At 43.7% G+C, this 21,915-nt stretch overlaps 1 protein-coding gene across 24 annotated transcripts in view; it reads right to left on the bottom strand.

Annotated features, from left to right (window-relative positions):
• The window catches only part of SLC41A3 (solute carrier family 41 member 3), a 130,112-nt gene that overhangs the window by 42,660 nt on the left and 65,537 nt on the right, over window positions 1-21,915 (bottom strand). For 23 of the 24 annotated variants that reach the window (XR_015248185.1, XR_015248184.1, XM_086697237.1 and 20 more), the window contains 4 exons: window positions 16,399-16,545; window positions 13,613-13,757; window positions 12,100-12,179; window positions 9,901-10,035 (listed from right to left, as the gene is read on the bottom strand). Coding sequence is in view for 22 of the 24 variants with exons in the window: in XM_086697237.1 (XP_086553363.1) it covers window positions 9,901-10,035; window positions 12,100-12,179; window positions 13,613-13,757; window positions 16,399-16,545 (507 nt within the window). In the remaining 2 variants the exon portion in view is untranslated. The remainder of the gene's footprint in view (window positions 1-9,900; window positions 10,036-12,099; window positions 12,180-13,612; window positions 13,758-16,398; window positions 16,546-21,915) is intronic. The other variant, XM_086697241.1, reaches the window with a different exon arrangement.

Consider the following 21,915-nt stretch of genomic DNA (forward strand, 5'->3'; position numbering starts at 1 on the left):
CCCCATAATCTCATTTTAGTCTACTTCAGTGTATTCATTTTTGCAAATTCTCACACAATTTCCTTTTTTTCTCACCCACCCCCCCCCTTTTTTTTTCCCCTCTAATCTGTCACACCACTTTCAACACCAAGACCAAAACACACCTAGGATCTAGCATCATCTATTCATTCGATTTTATGTGTGTGTTTTTAATTCTTAATTTTAATATTTTTTAATTTTAATTTTAATTTCAATTTTTATACCTCATTAATTCCTTTCCTCCCTTCAAAATGACAAAATGAAGGAATTCACCCCAAAGGAAAGACCACGAAGAAATGACAGCCAGGGATTTAACCAACACAGATACAAGCAAGATGTCTGAACCAGAATTTAGAATCACGATAATACGAATACTAGCTGGAGTCAAAAATAGAAGTAAAAATTAGCCAGAATGATTTTAAAAATGCTATAACTGAGCTGCAATCATGGATGGATGCAGCGGCAGCAAGGATGGATGAGGCAGAACAGAGAATCAGCGATATAGAGGACAAACTTATAGAGAATAACGAAGTAGAAAAAAAGAGGGAGATAGAGGCAAAAGAGCACGATTTAAGAATTAGAGAAATCAGTGACTCAATAAAAAGGAACAACATCAGAATCATAGGGGTCCCAGAGGAGGGAGAGAGAGAGAAACAGGGGTAGAACGGTTATGTGAGCAAATCATAGTGGAAAACTTTCCTAACCTCAGGAAAGACACAGACATCAAAATCCAGGAAGCACAGAGTACCCCCATTAGATTCAACAAAAACCGACCATCAACAAGGCATATCATAGTCAAATTCACAAAATACTCAGGCAAGCATAGACTCATGAAAGCAGCAAGGGAAAAAAAGTCCCTAACCTACAAGGGAAGGCAGATCAGGTTTGCAGCAGACCTATCCACAGAAACTTGGCAGGCCAGAAAGGAGTGGTGGGATATATTCAGTGTGCTGAATCAGAAAAATATGCAGCCAAGAATGCTTTATCCAGCAAGGCTGTCAATAAAAATAGAAGGAGAGAGAAAAAGTTTCCCAGACAAACAAAAATTAAAGGAGTTTGTGACCACTAAAGCAGCCCTGCAAAAAATTTTAAGGGGAATCTCTGAGGGTAGAAAAGATGAAAATATATATATATATACACACGTGTATATACACATGTGTATGTATGTATATATATGTATATGTATATATATATATATATATACACACACACACTATATATATATATATATATATATATATATATATATATATATATATATATATACCAAAAGCAACCAGATTAGAAAGATTAGAAAGCACCAGAGACCACCAGAAACTCCAACTCTACAAGCATCATAATCCAATAAATTCATATCTTTTAGTACTCACTCTAAATGTCATTGGACTCAATGCTCCAATAAAAAGACATAGGGTAACAGAATGGATAAGAAAACAAGATCCATCTATATGTTGTTTACAAGAGTACCACTTTAGACCTAAAGACACCTTCAGATTGAAAAAAAGGGGATGGAGAACCATCTATCATGCTAATGGTCAACAAAAGAAAGCCAGAGTGGCCATACTTATATCAGACAATCTAGACTTTAAAATAAAGACTGTATCAAGAGATGCAGAAGGGCATTATATCATAATCAAGGGGTCTATAGACCAAGAAGACCTAACAACTGTAAACATTTATGTGCCAAATGTGGTAGCACCCAAATGTATAAATCAATTAATCACAAACATAAAGAAACTCATCGACAGTAATACCATAACAGTAGGAGACTTCAACACCCACTCACCACAATAGACAGATCATCTAATCAAAAAATCAAGAAGGAAACAATGGCTTTGAATGACACACTGGACCAGATGGACATAACAGATATATTCAGAACATTTCAGCCTAATATACATTCTTCTCTAGTGCACATGGAACGTTCTCCAGAATAGACCATATACTGGGACATAAATCAGTCCTTAGTAAGTACAAAAAGATCGAGATCATACTGTGCATGTTTTCACACCACAACACTATGAAACTCGAAATCAACCACAAGAAACAATTTGGAAAGGTAACAAATACTTGGAGACTGAAGAACATCCTACTAAAGAATGAATGGGCTAACCAAGCAGTTAAAGAGGAAATTAAAAAGTATACGGAAGTCAATGAAAATGATAACACCACAACCCCAAGCCTCTGGGAGGCACCAAAGGCGGTCATAAGAGGAAAGTATATAGCAATCCAGGCCTTCCTAAAGAAGGAAGAAAGATCTCCAATACACAACCTAACCTTATGCCTTAAGGAGCTGGAAAGAGAACAGCAAATAAAATCCAAAACCAGAAGAAGACAGGAAATAATAAAGATTAGAGCAGAAATTAATGCTATCGAAACCAAAAAACAGTAGAACAGATCAATGAAACCAGAGCTGGTTCTTTGAAAGAATTAACAAAATTGACAAACCAAGAGCCAGTTTAATCCAGAAGATAAAGGAAAGGACCCAAATAAATAAAATCAAGAATGAAAGAGGAGAGATTACAACTAACACACCAGAAATAAAAACAATAAGATATTATGAAAAATTATATGCCAATAAAATGGGTAATCTGGAAGAAATGGAAAAATTCCTAGAAACATATACACTACCAAAACTGAAACAGGAAGAAATAGAGAATTTGAACGGACCCATAACCAGAAAGGAAATCGAATTAGTAATCAAAAATCTACCAAAGAACAAGAGTCCAGGGACAGATGGCTTTCCAGGGGAATTCTAGCAAACATTTAAGGAAGAGTTAACACCTATTCTCCTGAAACTGTTTCAAAAAATAGAAATGGAAGGAAAACTTCCAAACTCTTTCTGTGAAGTCACCATTACCTTGATTCCAAAACGAGACAATAGACCACACTAAAAAGGAGAACTATAGACCAATTTCCCTAATGAACATGGATGCAAAAATCCTCAAAAGATATTAGCTAACTGGCTCCAAGAATACATTAAAAAAATATTCACCACGACCAAGCGGGATTTATACCTGGAATGCAGGGCTGGTTCAATATCCGCAAAACAATTAATGTGATTCATCACATCAATAAAAGAAAGGACAAGAACCATATGATCCTCTCAATAGATGCAGAGAAAGCATTTGACAAAACACAGCATCCTTTCTTGATAAAAACCCTCAAGAAAGTAGGGATAGAAGCATACCTTGAGATCACAAAAGCCATATATGAACGACTCAACGCTACTATTATCCTCAATGGGGAACTACTGAGAGCTTTCCCCCTAAGGTCAGGAACACAACAGGGATATCCACTCTCGCCACTGTTATTCAACATAGTATTGGAAGTCTTAGCCTCAGCAATCAGACAATGCAAAGAAATAAAATGCATCCAAATCAGCAAGGAGGAGGTCAAATTTTCACTCTTTGCAGGTGACATGATATTCTATATGGAAAACCCATAAGATTCCACCAAAAAACTGCTAGAACTGATCCATGAAATCAGCAAAGTTGCAGGATATAAAATCAATGCACAGAATTCGGTTGCATTCCTATACACCAAAAATGAAGCGACAGAAAGAGAAATCAAGGAATCTATCCCATTTACAGTTGCGCCAAAAAGCATAAAATACCTAGGAATAAATCTAACCAAAGAGGTGAAAAATCTATACACTGAAAACTATAGGAAGCTTATGAAAGAAATTGAAGACACAAAGAAATGGAAAAAGATTCCATGCTCCTGGATAGGAAGAACAAATATTGTTAAAATGTCGATACTACCCAAAGCAATCTACCTATTTTTTTCAATATATGGAATTTATTGTCAAATTGGTTTCCATACAACACCCAGTGCTCATCCCAAAAGGTGCCCTCCTCAATACCCATCACCCACCCTCTCCTCCCTCCCACCCCCCATCAGCCCTCAGTTTGTTCTCAGTTTTTAAGAGTCTCTTATGCTTTGGCTCTCTCCCACTCTAACCTCTTTTTTTTTTCTTCCCCTCCCCCATGGGTTTCTGTTAAGTTTCTCAGGATCCACATAAGAGTGAAAACATATGGTATCTGTCTTTCTCTGTATGGCTTACTTCACTTAGCATCACACTCTCCAGTTCCATCCACGTTGCTACAAAGGGCCATATTTCATTCTTTCTCATTGCCATGTAGTACTCCATTGTGTATATAAACCACAATTTCTTTATCCATTCATCAGTTGATGGACATTTAGGCTCTTTCCATAATTTGGCTATTGTTGAGAGTGTTGCTATAAACATTGGGGTACAAGTGCCCCTATGCATCAGTACTACTGTATCCCTTGGGTAAATTCCTAGCAGTGCTATTGCTAGGTCATAGAGTAGGTCTATTTTCAATCTCCTGAGGAACCTCCACACTGTTTTCCAGAGTGGCTGCACCAATTTGCATTCCCACCAACAGTGCAAGAGGGTTCCCGTTTCTCCACATCCTCTCCAGCATCTATAGTCTCCTGATTTGTTCATTTTGGCCACTCTGACTGGCGTGAGGTGATATCTGAGTGTGGTTTTGATTTGTATTTCCCTGATGAGGAGCGACGTTGAGCATCTTTATATGTGCCTGTTGGCCATCCGGATGTCTTCTTTAGAGAAGTGTGTATTCATGTTTTCTGCTCATTTCTTCACTGGATTATTTGTTTTTCAGGTGTGGAGTTTGGTGAGCTCTTTATAGATTTTGGATACTAGCCCTTTGTCCGATATGTCATTTGCAAATATCTTTTCCCATTCCGTTGGTTGCCTTTTAGTTTTGTTGATTATTTCCTTTGCTGTGCAGAAGCTTTTTATCTTCATGAGGTCCCATAGTTCATTTTTGATTTTAATTCCCTTGCCTTTGGGGATGTGTCAAATAAGAAATTGCTATGACTGAGGTCAGAGAGGTCTTTTCCTGCTTTCTCCTCTAGGGTTTTGATGGTTTCCTGTCTCACATTCAGGTCCTTTATCCATTTTGAGTTTATTTTTGTGAATGGTGTGAGAAAGTGGTCTAGTTTCAACCTTCTGCATGTTGCTGTCCAGTTCTCCCAGCACCATTTGTTAAAGAGACTGTGTTTTTTTCCATTGGATGTTCTTTCCTGCTTTGTCAAAGATTAGTTGGCCATAAGTTTGTGGGTCTAGTTCTGGGGTTTCTATTCTATTCCATTGGTCTATGTGTCTGTTTTTGTGCCAATACCATGCTGTCTTGATGATGACAGCTTTGTAGTAGAGGCTAAAGTCTGGGATTGTGATGCCTCCTGCTGTGGTCTTTTTCTTCAAAATTACTTTGGTTATTCGGGGCTTTTTGTGGTTCCATATGAATTTTAGGATTGCTTGTTCTAGCTTCGAGCAGAATGCTGGTGCAATTTGGATTGGGATTGCATTGAATGTGTAGATAGCTTTGGGTAGTATTGACATTTTGACAGTATTTATTCTTCCAATCCATGAGCATGGAATGTTTTTCCATTTCTTTATATCTTCTTCAATTTCCTTCATAAGCTTTCTATACTTTTCAGCATACAGATCTTTTACATCTTTGGTTAGATTTGTCCCTAGGTATTTTAGGCTTCTTGGTGCAATTGTGAATCAGATCAGTTTCTTTATCTTTCTGTTGCTTCATTATTAGTGTATAAGAATGCAACTGATTTCTGTACATTGATTTTGTATCCTGCAACTTTGCTACATTCATGTATCAGTTCTAACAGACTTCTGGTGGAGTCTATTGGATCTTCCATGTATAATATCATGTCATCTGCAAAAAGTGAAAGCTTAACTTCATCTTTGCCAATTTGGATGCCTTTGATTTCCTTTTGTTGTCTGATTGCTGATGCTAGCACTTCCAACACTATGTTAAACAACAGCGGTGAGAGTAGACATGCCTGTCGTGCTTCTGATCTCAGGAAAAAAGCTCTCAGTTTTTCCCCATCGAGGATGATGTTAGCTGCGGGCTTTTCATAAATGGCTTTTATGATGTTTAAGTATGTTCCTTCTATCCAGACTTTCTGAAGTGTTTTTATTAAGAAAGTCGCTGAATTTTGTCAGATATCTTTTCTGCATCGATTGACAGGATCATATGGTTCTTATCTTTTCTTTTATTAATGTGATGTATCACGTTGATTGATTTGCGAATGTTGAACCAGCCCTGCATCCCAGGAATGAATCCCACTTGATCATGGTGAATAATTCTTTTTATATGCTGTTGAATTCGATTTGCTAGTATCTTATTGAGAATTTTTGCATCCATATTCATCAGCGATATTGGCCTGTAGTTCCCTTTTTTTACTGGTCTCTGTCTGGTTTAGGAATCAAAGTAATACTGGCTTCATAGAATGAGTCTGGAAGTTTTCCTTCCCTTTCTACTTCTTGGAATAGCTTGAGAAGGATAGGTATTATCTCTGCTTTAAACGTCTGGTAGAACTCCCCTGGGAAGCCATCTGGTCCTGGACACTTATTTGTTGGGAGATTTTTGATAACCGATTCAATTTCTTCGCTGGTTATGGGTATGTTCAAGCTTTCTATTTCCTCCTGATTGAGTTTTAGAAGTGTGTGGGTGTTTAGGAATTTGTCCATTTCTTCCAGGTTGTCCAGTTTGTTGGCATATAATTTTTCATAGTATTCCCTGATAATTGCTTGTATTTCTGCGGGATTGGTTGTAATAATTCCATTTTCATTCATGATTTTATCTATTTGGGTCATCTCCCTTTTCTTTTTGAGAAGCCTGGCTAGAGGTTTATCAATTTTGTTTATTTTTTCAAAGAACCAACTCTTGGTTTCATTGATCTGCTCTACAGTTGTTTTTAGATTCTATATTGTTTATTTCTGCTCTGATCTTTATTATTTCTCTTCTTCTGCTGGGTTTGGGGTGTCTTTGCTGCTCTGCTTCTTTTTCCTTTAGGTGTGCTGTTAGATTTTGTATTTGGGATTTTTCTTGTTTCTTGAGATAGGCCTGGATTGCAATGTATTTTCCTTTCAGGATTGCCTTTGCTTCATCCCAAAGCGTTTGGATTGTTGTATTTTCATTTTCGTTTCTGCCCATATATTTTTTAATTTCGTCTCTAATTGCCTGGTTGACCCATTCATTCTTTAGTAGGGTGTTCTTTAACCTCCATGATTTTGGAGGTTTTCCAGACTTTTTCCTGTGGTTGATTTCAAGCTTCATAGCATTGTGGTCTGAAAGTATGCATGGTATGATCTCAATTCTTGTATACTTATGAAGGGCTGTTTTGGGACCCAGTATGTGATCTTGGAGAATGTTCCCTGTGCACTCGAGAAGAAAGTATATTGTTGCTTTGGGATGCAGAGTTCTAAATATATCTGTCAAGTCCATCTGATCCAATGTATCATTCAGGGCCCTTGTTTCTTTATTGACCATATGTGTAGATGATCTATCCATTTCTGTAAGTGGAGTGTTAAAGTCCCCTGCAATTACCACATTCTTATCAATAAGGTTGCTTATGTTTGTTAGTAATTTTTTTATATATTTCGGGGCTCCCATATTCGGCTCATAGACATTTATAATCATTAGCTCTTCCTGATGGATAGACCCTGTAATTATTATAAAATGCCCTTCTTCATGTCTTGTTACAGCCTTTAATTTAAAGTCTAGTTTGTCTGATATAAGTATGGGTACTCCAGCTTTCTTTTGACTTCCAGTAGCCTGATAAATAGTTCTCCACCACTCAGCAATCTACATATTCAATGCAATCCCGATCAAAATAACACCAGCTTTCTTAACAGAGCTAAAACAAATAATCCTAAAATTTGTATGGAACCAGAAAAGACCGTGAATAGTCAAAGCAATCTTGAAAACGAAAACCAAAGCAGGCGGCATCACAATCCCAGACTTTAAGCTATACTACAAAGCTGTAATCATCAAGACAGTATGGTACTGGCACAAGAACAGACCCTCGGATCAATGGAACAGAATAGAGAACCCAGAAATGGACCCACAAATATATGGCCAACTAATCTTTGACAAAGCAGGAAAGAATATCCAATGGAATAAAGACAGTCTCTTCAGCAAGTGGTGCTGGGAAAACTGGACAGCGACATGCAGAAAAATGAACCTGGACCACTTTCTTACACCACACACAAAAATAAACTGAAAATGGATGAAAGACCTCAATGTAAGACAGGAAGCCACCAAAATCCTCGAGGAGAAAGCAGGCAAAAATCTCTTTCATCTTGCCTGCAGCAACTTCTTACTCAACACATCTCCAGAGGCAAGGGAAACAAAAGCAAAAATGAACTACTGGGACCTCATCAAAATAAAAAGCTTGTGCACAGCGAAGGAAACAATCAGCAAAACTAAAAGGCAACCGACAGAATGGTTGCAAACAGAAGATATTTGCAAATGACATATCAGATAAAGGGTTAGTATCCAAAATCTACAAAGTACTTATCAAACTCAACACCCAAAAAACAAATAATCCAGTGAACAAATGGGCAAAAGACATGAATAGACACTTTTCCAAGGAAGACAAACTGATGGCCAACTAACACATGAAAAAAGTCTCAACACCACTCATCATTAGGGAAATCCAAATCAAAACCACAATGAGATACCACCTGACACCTGTCAGAATGGCTAACATTAACAACTCAGGCCACAACAGATGTTGGCAAGGATGTGGAGAAAGAGGGTCTCTTTTGCATTGTTGGTGGCAATGCAAGCTTTGCAGCCACTCTAGGAAATAGTATGGAGGTTCCTCAAAAAACTAAAAATAGAACTATGCTAAGACCCAGCAATTGCACTACTAGGCATTTATCCAAGGGATATAGGTGTGCTGTTTCGAAGGGATACATGCACCCCATGTTGATAGCAGCACTATCATCAATAGCCAAAGTATGGAAAGAGCCCAAATGTCCTATTGATGGATGAATGGATAAAGAAAATGTGGCATATATATACAATGGAGTATTATTCAGCAATCACAAAGAATGAAATCTTGCCATTCCACTACGTGGATAGAACTGGAGGGTATTATTCTAAGTGAAATTAGTCAGAGAAAGACAAAAATCATATGACTTCACTCATATGAGGACTTCAAGTGACAAAACAGATGAACATAAGGGAAGGGAAACAAAAATAATAAAAAACAGGGAGGGGGACAAAACAGAAGAGACTCATAAATATGGAGAACAAACTGAGGGTTGATCGAGGGGTTGTGGGAGGGGGGATGGGCTAAATGCATAAGGGGCATTAAGGAATCTACTCCTGAAATCATTGTTTCACTATATGCTAATTTGGATGTAAATTTTAAAAAATAAATATAAAATTTAAAAAAATAAACAAAGAAACAAACCCTAAAAACCATACCACAATATGTAGTCAAGAGCTCCATTTTTGGTGTGTTTATCTGCTCTTCTGTTTGTTTTTGCTTTTAGAGAGGGAGAGAGTACTGTGGGCAGAGGGAGGAGGAAGAGGGGGAGAGGGAGAGTGGGAGAGTGGGAGAGAGGGGGAGAGAGAGAGAGAGACTTTCCCATGACCTTGGGGTCATGACCTAAGCCAAAAATAAAAAGTTGGGACGATCAACCAACTGAGCCACACTGGCTCCCTGTATCTGCTTTTCTGGACCATGTATATACATGGGGACAAGACTCAGCTTTCCCTGACTCATCACAATAATGTGACATCTAGTACCTGGCAGACCTTCAATGAATATTTGAATGTTTGAATATTTGAATATTTAAATGAATGAATGAATGAATCAATCAATCAATCAACTAAAGGCAAGGGTGGGAATCAGGTCTCTGGGAGAAGGACTCATGACCTTGAAGATGATCTCTGTTGAAGTCAGCACTGGCCTTAGACCTCTGTTGCTACAGACACCAGATTCCACTAATGGTAAATTTTACTTGTTGAAAGAAATGGCCATGTGGCTTCCAGAAGATACCAGACTCACCTGAGGTGCAGAAAGTGGAGCATGGATTAGGCCAGTATTGTTTCATCCAGAGGGGTAGGACACCAGGTGTGCTCCACATGTGCAGGTAGGTGGAGATCCGGCTGGTCTGAATTGCCACCAGATTGCCACCAACACCTGGGAGGAGAAAAAGAATGTGGTTTCCCCCTTTTTATGCCAGTCTCTCAGTTCTGGCCCTTATTTTAAGTCTACTTCCTCCAGAAGCCTCCCTTGATTGATGTAGCACTTGGTCTCTTTTCCTTCCCTCCCACTTTACAACAGATTTTAAGGGTAAGCAAGGGTAAACTGCAAGCAAGGGTAAACTCGACCTTGTGAGTTTAGTGCCAGGGTAGTAACTGTATCACCTTGACAGCTACCTCTTATGGTGAAGGAAATGTGACTGCAAAGTAGGTTTACAATACAGATTTGTCAAGTAGAGGGAGGGAGGGAGAGTGATGGAAAGGTCTATGGGAAGATATTTTGATAAGGACCTCAAGGCCGTGGGAAGTGACAGGGATCAGATTACAGACTGGAACATCTGAGAAAATGAAAAGATTTTTTCACCTAAGGTGGAAAGGAGATGGAAGAGAAGGTGGGCAACAGCAGCAAGGGAAGAGGGGATAGCATATGCAACAGGCCTGGGGCTTATGGCTGAGACTCCCAGCTTCCACAGAGAATGGACCATGCCAAGATGACAAAGGCCATGCTGAGCTGTCTTTGCAGGGACAGGATTACAGGCTGACAGAGAAGAGCGCCTGTTCAGGACCATCTTCTTTAGAGAGTGGGAAGGTTGCCTCCATCCTGTTTCCTCAGCCCATTGGGGAATAACCCCTCATTGGGCCAGATGTGCCCCAGTGATCTCCAGAGGTAGAGACCAACAACCCTGGATGCAAAGGTCTGTGGGCAGAGGATGGCTGCAGATCTATTTTGCTCAATCCACATGATTTAAAAATCATGTGGGGAAGAGTGGATTTAAAAATGTAACTCAAATTAATTGTTAGCATTTACATAAATTGCTGGCTTCTCCTAACAAGTCAGTTCTGGCAACTCTGGACCTCCAAACTTGCCAGGCAGCAATTGGCTGGAGCTAAGCAGGCCCCTCTCCCTCCATACCAGGAACACTTTCTGCAGCATGACCTATTCCCTGCTGCTCCTTACTGCCCAGCTATTGTCATACTGGCTGAACTCATTCAACATTCTCATGTTGCCCCACAGTCATCTGAGTTGGTGACATCCAAGGAAATCTTTCCAAGCTTTAGTCTGCCTTAGCAGTTGTTGTCTTCCACATGGCCAACTCCTTGTATGATGGGCAAGCCCTGCCTCTACTGGGACAGACGTGCTGGGTGGCCAACTGATATTCAAGGAATAGTCACCTGTGTTCCCATGGAAATGGGGAGAGGGGGTGCCCAAAGGCCTCTGTAGCCTGTTTCTGCAGCCCCAGAACACCAGGGTCTGGGACCAAGCAAAGTGTGCAAAAAGCTATCATGTTTGGTTCCCTCCCTGACTGGTCAGTCCCATTTACAGATCCTTATCAGAAGCCAGACACAAACCAAGCTTTGGTTAAAAGAGCCCATAGCATCTAAGCCTAGAAGGGAGATCAATGAAGGGTTGGGTGGAAGACAACAAGGAATGGAGGGGATTCAGGCAAACCGGACAAACACAAGTCCTGAGTGGCAGCTCATTGTTTCCTCACCCAGAATGTAAACTCAGTATTGTCACAGTCTTGCTTTTGAAGAAGGCAGAAATCCAGATTTTTATGTGCAAAATTCTTAGTTTTAAATGTCATCAATGAATCTAAATTTAAGAAATTAGCAAACAAACATACAAACAAACCATGAGAAGCCAACACTCCAGTTCTGAAGGCCACGATCAGGTGCCAGTGAATCCTGGCTTAGATGTGCCTTCAAGGCATGAGATTTAGCTCTGTGGGACAGCTCAAGCCTCTGTGGTGACTGTGAGGAAGAGTGTGAGCTGGTGGAGCAGTGGTCAGGGCTTTCTCCCTGAGGGTCTCCTTCCATATGAGAAAAACCAGCCCGGTAGTCCCTGCCCAGCAGAAACACAGCCATGGCTCAGTTTCCAGATTCTGCCTTTGAGGGCCTGGGGCTGGAGCTCTGAAGTCACTGCTTTTCAGGTCCCACTGCCCAAGCCCTGGGGGCTAACACAGCCCAGGGGTCCCAGGTGATGGTGACTGCCAATACCTACCACATATGATGGGAGTAAATATGGCCATGCCTTGGAATTGCTGTTTAGAAATGGTTTTGTTCAAGATGAGCCCTCCAAAACTGGGGAGAGAGCAGAGGGCAAATGATTAGTTTATCCTTGTAGGGGACCTGGTACACCTCTATACAAAATGTCTTATCAGAGGCACCTGGGTGGCTCAGTCGGTTGAGAGTCTGACTTCAGCTCAGGTCGTGATCTCATTATTCTGGAGTTCGAGCCCCACGTCGGGCTATATACTGACAGCTCAGAGCCCGGAGCCTGTTTAGGATTTTTTCTCTCTCTCTCTGCCCCTCCCCCAGTCATGCTCGCTGGCTCGCTCGCTCTCGCAAAAATAAACAAATATTTAAAAAAAAATTTTTTTTCAAAATGTCTTACCAGTTTCCTTTCTCAGTGTAGCAAACACTTTCCTGACCCCTACACAAAGTATCTGATATAGACAGGCTGGTATCCACAGTGTCCTCTCCACCACGCACATGGTTCTCCACCTCTATTCTGAGCCTCAGCTGTTCCAGAAGGCCCATCAGATAATGTTAGCCAATTAAAAACAAGTTACAAACTCTCTGAGGCCACGTAGCTGGCTGGACTCTCCCATGTGACAGCTCATGTACCACAACTGAACTGCTACTTTCCTGAGCAGTAAATGGAACCTGCATGAGAATCCACTTCTGCTCCTTGTTCTCAGAGATGCTGCAATAAGACCTTGCTCCTACCAGCCCCTGGAGTTCAGCAAAGACTGCCCTGCTCCTACAGTCCTGGCAAAGTTGGATCAGTTCGTAAGAGGAGCCCAGGAGCTTTCTGGAATCAAAGACACCTGGACCATAACCACTTCTCCCTAAGATTCAAAGTTTGGAAAGCACCCCAGAAAGCACTGGGGTGGTGAACATCCAGGTCTACTAACAGAAAGGGCTCTGGAGAGTGAGGTTCAAGGGTGGAAGACCTGAGCTCAGCTGAAGGCCCAAGGGCCCAGGGGGACGAATCCCTCAGCCCCACTAGGTCCCACCAGCAGCCATGCTGTGGAAATGGTATCCACAGAGCCATCACTGTAGGGCCAGGTGAGGGACCCCCTGAAGCCTAAACAGGGGAACTCTGGCAGCAGGGATGGGGGAGACAGGTGTCCTGCAGTGCCACGAGGGGACAAGAGGTCCTGGCATCAGTGTGTTCATCTGATGTTTCCAGGTTCAGTTCTTCCTGGCTCTGATACTCCTGCAGTGGTAAACAGGACTGCCTCTCAGAATAAGGCCTAAGGTTCTTGGTGAGAGGGAAAGAGATGAAGAACAAAGAGGTATGACTCAACAACCGGCACCAGGACTCAGTGAAGGAGCCCACAGCAATGATTCCCTCCAACCATGATCAGCCAGAAAATGATTTAAACCCACATGATTTACATCCTCACCCTGGAGGCTTGGTGGCCTCAGGCCACTCTCCCTGTCTGCAGAGGCCAGACAGGGGTGGCATGGAGAGCAAAGGGGTGGTGGCAGCCCTCACTCATGCGCACCTGCTGATGACCATCGCTAGAATGATTGGGAACCACCCGAACTTCAGGATCCTCATGATGGGCGGGTTCTGCTTGACAATGAGGACCCACAAGGGGATCAGGGCCGTGAAGCTGATACAGACCAGCAGCGTCAGGTATCGATTATCTGGGAGGGAGAGAGAGAGAGAGAGAGAGAGAGAGAGACAGACAGACAGACAGACAGACAGACAGTGTGAGTGCCAGGGCACATGAGCATGGACTGTGGGGCCACGGTCTGGGCTGCAATGATTAGAGGTGGGCTTGGAGCTGAGGAGATGCTTCTGTCTCTGGTAGTTTAGGCTGGACAACCTACCATGCTTCTAAAGATTTTGTCCATCTTATTAAGCAACTGGAAAAGCTCCTCTTTATCCTCAATTCCTGTCACAAGCCCCTTTACTTCTCTTTTTTGCTATTTTCCTGACATACATAACCTCTCCCATCTCCTTCCACCTCAACCTTATTATTATTATTATTATTATTATTAATGGTTACATTTATGGGATTGTGTCCACAGGCCAGCACTGTGCCCAGCACCTTCTGAGCACAAACTCATGTCATGTTCTCCATTCCCCCTCAGATGGGCATAGGAGAGACTACAGCATGAAGAGGTGGCCCACCAGCACCTGAGCCAGCATGCAGACATCAGGGCTACAGCCAGAGTTGGTTAATGATGCCAATCTGCTCCTGGCTGAGGCCAGCCTAAGGTGGCCTCCCCAGCATCTATGGGTCCCTCAGGGCTCAGACCACACCCAGCTTTGCAGCTACTTATGCCCCTGTGTCATCTTCTCTGCTGGTTGGAGCCAGCAGAACTCTGACAGTTCTGGGACACCTGACTGTTCCTGGAGCCAGGTCAGGGCCCCACATACCATCATTCTCACTCACTCCCTTCTTCCCTTATATTTTGTGTGTCACCTTCCCAATCACTCCAAACAAGACACCAGCTTTCTCTAGAGCTATCCTCTTACCCCCATCCCCACCTCTAAAGGACAGGCTCAGGTGGTGCACAGTCCTCTGCCAAGTGGACCCCAGCACGCAGAGGTATGCAGGTAGGTCTGTGCCCCACATCCCATTTCTCTGAGCAGCATCATTAGGAGGACTCCTCCCCTCTTGTCTTTCTCTGCACTAAACAATCATGGTTCATTCCTCTGCCATAGGGAGGCCGGTCTCCTTGGGCAGCTACATGGAAGCACAGGCCACAGTTGCTCAACTTGGACTACAGACAAAGTAACTCATCATGGAAGGGGCCAGCCTTTCGCCATCCCAGGAGGAGGGAGACAGGCCCAGGAAGCTCTAAGCAAGTCTCAAAAGCTCTAGGAAGCAGCAGCCTACAGGAGTGCTGCTTTTAGGACATTTTTTCAGTCTGATTTTTCTAGAATGATTCAGGAGCCCTGGCAGAGGCTCCACTTCATATTTTCCCACCACCATGATGAATACTTCCCCCACACATGGCTTGTCTTCCCAACTACACTGACAGGTGACACAGCCAACAGCTCATTCTTCATCAGTGAAGATTTATCTCATAGGTGCCAGGCCCAGTGAACCTGTAAGTGCACCCAAGATAAATTCAGTCTAATTTGAGGGACGGACAACCCAACAATGATTCAACAGCTACTAAGTCATGTGTTGCAACATGCACAGTAGGGCAGAGAAGAAGGGTCTGGAAACACCAGTGACCCAAATTTGTTTTATAAGTAAAACTCGATTAACCAACCCACACACAAGTCTTGTTTTAAATTCACTATGGTTTAAAGATAAAATTAGGTCATCTTATCATTAGATCTTCATTGCCACTTACAGGAACTTTGAGGATCTCCCAACCATCAAACAGTATTGGTGGCAGGCAGTTCCTGGGGTGACAAGGAGCTGGTCCCAGAGCTGAGAGGGAGAGGGTCTCAATGCCCAGACACACAAAATCACAGGTATTCTGTCAGTCTGCTTCAGCTGCCAGCATGTAAGCACTGGGTGATTTCTCTTGCTCCGGAGTCTGAGTTCCCACAGGGCAACGATAAGCCAGAGCTTCGCTGTGTCTGTGCCTGTGTCTAGGTATTTCCTCCAAATAAGTGTCACCACATTCCCCACTGCTGTCCACCATCTTCTTCACTGTTCACTCCACTCACTGATGCCACCTGCCCCCAGGTACTTGGGGTTATGACCATGCACAGAATCAACACTTACTAGATCCAAACAACTGTGGGCAGCCAGCTTAGGTGGAAAGCAAAAACTGTGATGCTCAGAGGGGAGTAGTCAGCAGGTGAGAACCATCTGGGGAAGGGAGATGCTACCTGTCCACAATGCCCAGGGCAGAACATGTTCAGTGTGCCCCCAGGGCAGATCTAGGGAGACCCCTGGTGGAGTCAGAGCCTCTGGCCACAAGGGTCTGTCATACAAGAGGTGTGAACGCCTTCCTTGGCTGATGACCAGGGCACTGGGCCACCTTCTGAGGAGACCTGGGCTTTTCCTGCCTCACACCAGCAGGGAGAGCATATGCTGCTGCCCATGGCTATGACATGCCTCCTTGGGAGTCCCTTCCCAGCTGGTTTGTATGTGTCTGGTGTGACACATGCCTTACCCATGGAGGGTCTGTTAACCTATGAGGGCGCACTGAAGTGGCCAGGCCATCCTCTGGCCCTCCCTGGTCTCCTTGCATACCCCTGCCCTAAGGTGGAGACTGAACTTATCTGCTGACCTGAGTGGATGGGAGAGCTTGCTGTTTGCCGACATTGGACCCAGCCTTGTTTGTGTGCCCCACCTCAAGGGGTACCTCTTACCTTTGTGTTTATAGAAGAAGCTGCTAACAAAGGCCAGGATGGACAACGTGATGAGGTCTCCCAGGCTGGCAGCAATGGGCGTGGCAATGTTGTCTGGATTGACCCCAAGCTTCCGAGCACCAATTACTATGCAGACCATCAGCATTCCTGCAGGGAGGTGGCAGAAGAAACTCAAAGCACAGGATGAGAAAGTGGTCGGGAGGCTGCTCAGTAACTTGCTTCTATCCACACAGCCCTCCCCTGGAGCCAGGCTGCCCTAACACTCAGTTTCCCCACTATGCTGAAGTCTGAGAAGGCTGCAGTAGGGTGGACCCTGCGACTTGCGGGCGTGGTGTTCAGCAGCCTGAAAGATTTGATGATACACTCAAACCCATGGGGGAGACAGCAGGGAGGTGGTTCCTGGGCTCCCAAACCAGAAACTACAGATGTGAAGCTCACAGCTGCTCCCTGACAGGAAGAAGACTCCAAAACCGCTCTGAGCAACAGAGCCCCAGGGGCAGAGCACAGCCTCTTGTGTCTGTCGGGGTCCCTGGGGACACAGGTGCCCCAGTGGGATTAGCCACGTGAGAGGTTTGTTAGGGACAAAGCCTGTGAGGAGGAATGGGGGGCCACAGGGGTGTTGGGAGAGCCACGAGATGGCATGTAGGCCACCCGCAGTGGGAGACAGGAAGGCAGGCAGGGGAAGCACATGCAGACTACAGCACAGCATTGTCAGCGGGTCCACATCTCTGGGGAACAGGCTCATCTCAGGATCCTGGCAGGGCCACCACTGGGCAAAGGCAGCAGGTAACCTCTAACAGTGGGGAGTGGGGGTAAATTTTTGGGTATAGCACTGGAAACCCGAGAGACACATTCTTGTGGCCTCTATACCTCCCTGGGTCCTATTTTGTGTTCTGACTCTGTGTTCTGAGATGACTGTCACATGCAATCTTCCAGCCCTCATCTACTGCCTAGGACTTAATCCAACAGCATTGGGGGCTCCCGGGTGGCTCAGTCAGTTAAGCGTCCAACTCTTGGTTTTGACTCAGGTCGTGATCTCATGGTTTGTGGGGTCAAGCCCCATGTCAGGCTCTGTGATGACAGCATGGAGCCTGCCTGGGATTCTCTCTCTTTCTCCCTCTCCCTCTACCCCTCCCCTGCTTAAGCTTGTACCACTCACTCTTTCTTTCTCTCAAAATAAATAAATAAACATTTTTTAAAAAGACACATTTTATCTTGGCTCTTGGTGTTTTAATACTTTACTCACTACTCTGTAACTCTAAATATAATTAGAATTATCACCTCAAGGCCTACTAACACTGCTGCCACTGGCCACAGTTTGTGCCCTATTTTGTGACCAGGTCATAGCTACCTTATCTCTTTTGAAATGCCAGTTCTAAGTGAGGTTGAGTCTGTGTGGCTGGTGGTCTGGTGAAAAATAGGGACTACATAGAAACCACGAGTTTGAGAGCACTTATTAAAAACCACCACCACCACCACCTGGCTTTATAGCAGTCATGCTTAGGTCACACTATGAGCCACCAGCCATGCTCCTCAACTTCTACACATCTTTGGACAACCCAGTTTATGTCCATGCTGCTGAACTTCACCCCTCATCTGTGCTTCACTTTCCTCATCTGGAAAATGGGGAGCTAGGAATGACATTCTCTACAAGACTCCACAGGAACAGGGCTGGCCTCTGGAATCATCAGATTGTGTTGTTTTCAGAGACTTCATATCAAGTATCTCTTGGGCTCTATTTCTCCACAAGGTGTGGCATACTCATTCTTCTCTTCCCTTGGATAGACTGAGTGATGGCGTCCTAGCCCCTGCCCCATGTGCACAGGCACAGGTACATGACCAGGAGCCGTCTGCCCAGGGAAGTGCACTTTATGAATTTGCTCCTGGGTTTCTGCACTCTTACCCTCCATCCCGATTATATACACTAGCACAGGAAGGAAGAGAAACCACTAAATAACCCGCCACATTATCTTTACAGAGAGCTGAGCTCAAAGGTGTTTCATGAGCAGATGAAGAAGAGTAAATGCAAATCCAATTCCCAGTTAGCACTTATTCTTTCTTATACGTGCACATTGTTTGCGAGAGACACTCAGACATGCAGTCCAGAAGAGAACCAAAATGAAGTCCACTCATTCAGCAAACATTTGGCAGCTGGTAATATGCCTATTTTAGGTGTTGAAAATAGCCATCAGGCTCTGGGCTCATACAGTAAATGCTTGTTGGGTAGAGGGACAGCACACAAGTAAGTGAACAAGCATTTGAAGTAAAAAACAGGACATGAAAAGAAAGCAGGACTATGAATGGGGGCGTGATGCCAGAGAGCTGATCAGAGAGGCTTCAAAAAGGAGACACTTGCACTTAGCTAAAATTTGCTATGTGCAACTTTCGGGGAAGATGGTGGCGTAGGAGGACGCTGGGCTCACTGCACGTCCTGCTGATCACTTAGATTCCACCTACACCTGCCTAACTAACCCAGAAAACCACCAGAAGACTAGCAGAACGGAGTATCTGGAGCCCAGCGCAGACGAGAGGCCCACGGAAGAGGGTAGGAAGGGCGGTGAGGCGGTGCGCCTGCACGGACTGGCGGGAGGGAGCCGGGGTGGAGGGGCGGCCCGCCGGCCAAGCAGAGCCCCCAAAGTCTGGCTGGCAAAAGCTGAGGGGCCAGACAGAGTGTGTTCCGACAGCAAGCGGGACTTAGCACCTGGGAGGTCATAAGTTAACAACTTTGCTCAGAAAGTGGGAAGGCTGGAGGACAAAGGGAGGGAGAGTTGCTGAGCCCCAGGACGACAGAGCTCAGTTTGACGGGGAAAAAAGGCGCTCGCCAGCGCCATCTCCCTCGCCCATCCCCCAGCCAAAATCCCAAAGGGAACCAGTTCCTGCCAGGGAACTTGCTCGCTCCGCGCAAATACCCAACACTGTGCTTCTGCGGAGCCACCCCTCCAGCAGCGGGTCTGACTCCCTCCGGCTGCCACAGGGCCCCTCCTGAAGTGGATCACCTAAGGAGACGTGAGCTAAGCCTGCCCCTCCTGCCCCCGTGCACCTTGCCTACCCACCCCAGCTAATACGCCAGATCCCCAGCACCACAAGCCTGGCAGTGTGCAAGTAGCCCAGACGGGCCTTGCCACCCCACAGTGAATCCCGCCCCTAGGAGAGGGGAAGAGAAGGCACACACCAGTCTGACTGTGGCCCCAGCAGTGGGCTGGGGGCAGACATCAGGTCTGACGGTGGCCCCGCCCACCAAATCCAGTTACACACCACAGCACAGGGGAAGTGCCCTGCAGGTCCTCACCACTCCAGAGACTATCCAAAATGACCAAGCGGAAGAATTCCCCTCAGAAGAATCTCCAGGAAATAACAACAGCCAATGAACTGATCAAAAAGGATTTAAATAATATAACAGAAAGTGAATTTAGAATAATAGTCATAAAATTAATCGCTGGGCTTGAAAACAGTATAGAGGACAGCAGAGAATCTCTTGCTACAGAGATCAAGGGACTAAGGAACAGTCACGAGGAGCTGAAAAACGCTTTAAACGAAATGCAAAACAAAATGGAAACCACGACGGCTCGGATTGAAAAGGCAGAGGAGAGAATAGGTGAACTAGAAGATAAAGTTATGGAAAAAGAGGAAGCTGAGAGAAAGATAAAAAAATCCAGGAGTATGAGGGGAAAATTAGAGAACTAAGTGATACACTAAAAAGAAATATATACGCATAATAGGTATCTCAGAGGAGGAAGAGAGAGGGAAAGGTGCTGAAGGGGTACTTGAAGAAATAATAGCTGAGAACTTCCCTGAACTGGGGAAGGAAAAAGGCATTGAAATCCAAGAGGCACAGAGAACTCCCTTCAGACGTAACTTGAATCGATCTTCTGCACGACATATCATAGTGAAACTGGCAAAACACAAGGATAAAGAGAAAATTCTGAAAGCAGCAAGGGGTAAACTTGCCCTAACATATAAAGGGAGACCTATATGACTCGTGACTGATCTCTCTTTTGAAACTTCGCAGGCCAGAAAGGATTGGCATGAGATCTTTAATTTGCTGAACAGGAAAAATATGCAGCCGAGAATCCTTTATCCAGCAAGTCTGTCACTTAGAATAGAAGGAGAGATAAAGGTCTTCCTAAACAAACAAAAACTGAAGGAATTTGTCACCACTAAACCAGCCCTACAAGAGATCCTAAGGGGCATCCTGTGAGACAAAGTACCAGAGACATCACTACAAGCATAAATCATACAGACATCACAATGACTCTAAACCCGTATCTTTCTATAATAACACTGAATGTAAATGGATTAAATGCACCAACCAAAAGACATAGGGTATCAGAATGGATAAAAAAACAAGACCCATCTATTTGCTGTCTACAAGAGACTCATTTTAGATCTGAGGACACCTTTAGATTGAGAGTGAGGGGATGGAGAACTATTTATCATCCTACCAGAAGCCAAAAGAAAGCTGGAGTAGCCATACTTATATCAGACAAACCAGACTTTAAATTAAAGGCTGTAACAAGAGATGAAGAAGGGCATTATATAATAATTACAGGGTCTATCCATCAGGAAGAGCTAACAATTATAAATGTCTATGCGCCGAATACCGGAGCCCCCAAATATATAAAACAATTACTCATAAACATAAGCAACCTTATTGATAAGAATGTGGTAATTGCAGGGGACTTTAACACCCCACTTACAGAAATGGATAGATCATCTAGACACACGGTCAATAAAGAAACAAGGGCCCTGAATGATACATTGGATCAGATGGACTTGACAGATATATTTAGAACTCTGCATCCCAAAGCAACAGAATATACTTTCTTCTCGAGTGCATGGAACATTCTCCAAGATAGATCATATACTAGGTCACAAAACAGCCCTTCATAAGTATACAAGAATTGAGATCATACCATGCATACTTTCAGACCACAATGCTATGAAGCTTGAAATCAACCACAGGAGAAAGTATGGAAAACATCCAAAAGCATGGAGGTTAAAGAACACCCTACTAACGAATGAGTGGGTCAACCAGGCAATTAGAGAAGAAATAAAAAAATATATGGAAACAAACAAAAATGAAAATACAACAATCCAAACGCTTTGGGATGCAGCGAAGGCAGTCCTGAGAGGAAAATACATCGCAATCCAGGCCTATCTCAAGAAACAAGAAAAATCCCAAATACAAAATTTAACAGCACACCTAAAGGAAATAGAAGCAGAACAGCAAAGGCAGCCTAAACCCAGCAGAAGAAGAGAAATAATAAAGATCAGAGCAGAAATAAATAATATAGAATCTAAAAAAACTGTAGAGCAGATTAACGAAACCAAGAGTTGGTTTTTTGAAAAAATTAACAAAATTGACAAACCTCTAGCCAGGCTTCTCAAAAAGAAAAGGGAGATGACCCAAATAGATAAAATCATGAATGAAAATGGAATTATTACAACCAATCCCTCAGAGATACAAACAATTATCAGGGAATACTATGAAAAATTATATGCCAACAAATTGGACAA

This window comes from Puma concolor, chromosome A2 (genome assembly GCF_028749965.1).
Source record: "Puma concolor isolate L17-30 chromosome A2, mPumCon1.1.hap2, whole genome shotgun sequence".
In the NCBI taxonomy this organism is placed as follows: Eukaryota; Metazoa; Chordata; class Mammalia; order Carnivora; family Felidae; genus Puma; species Puma concolor.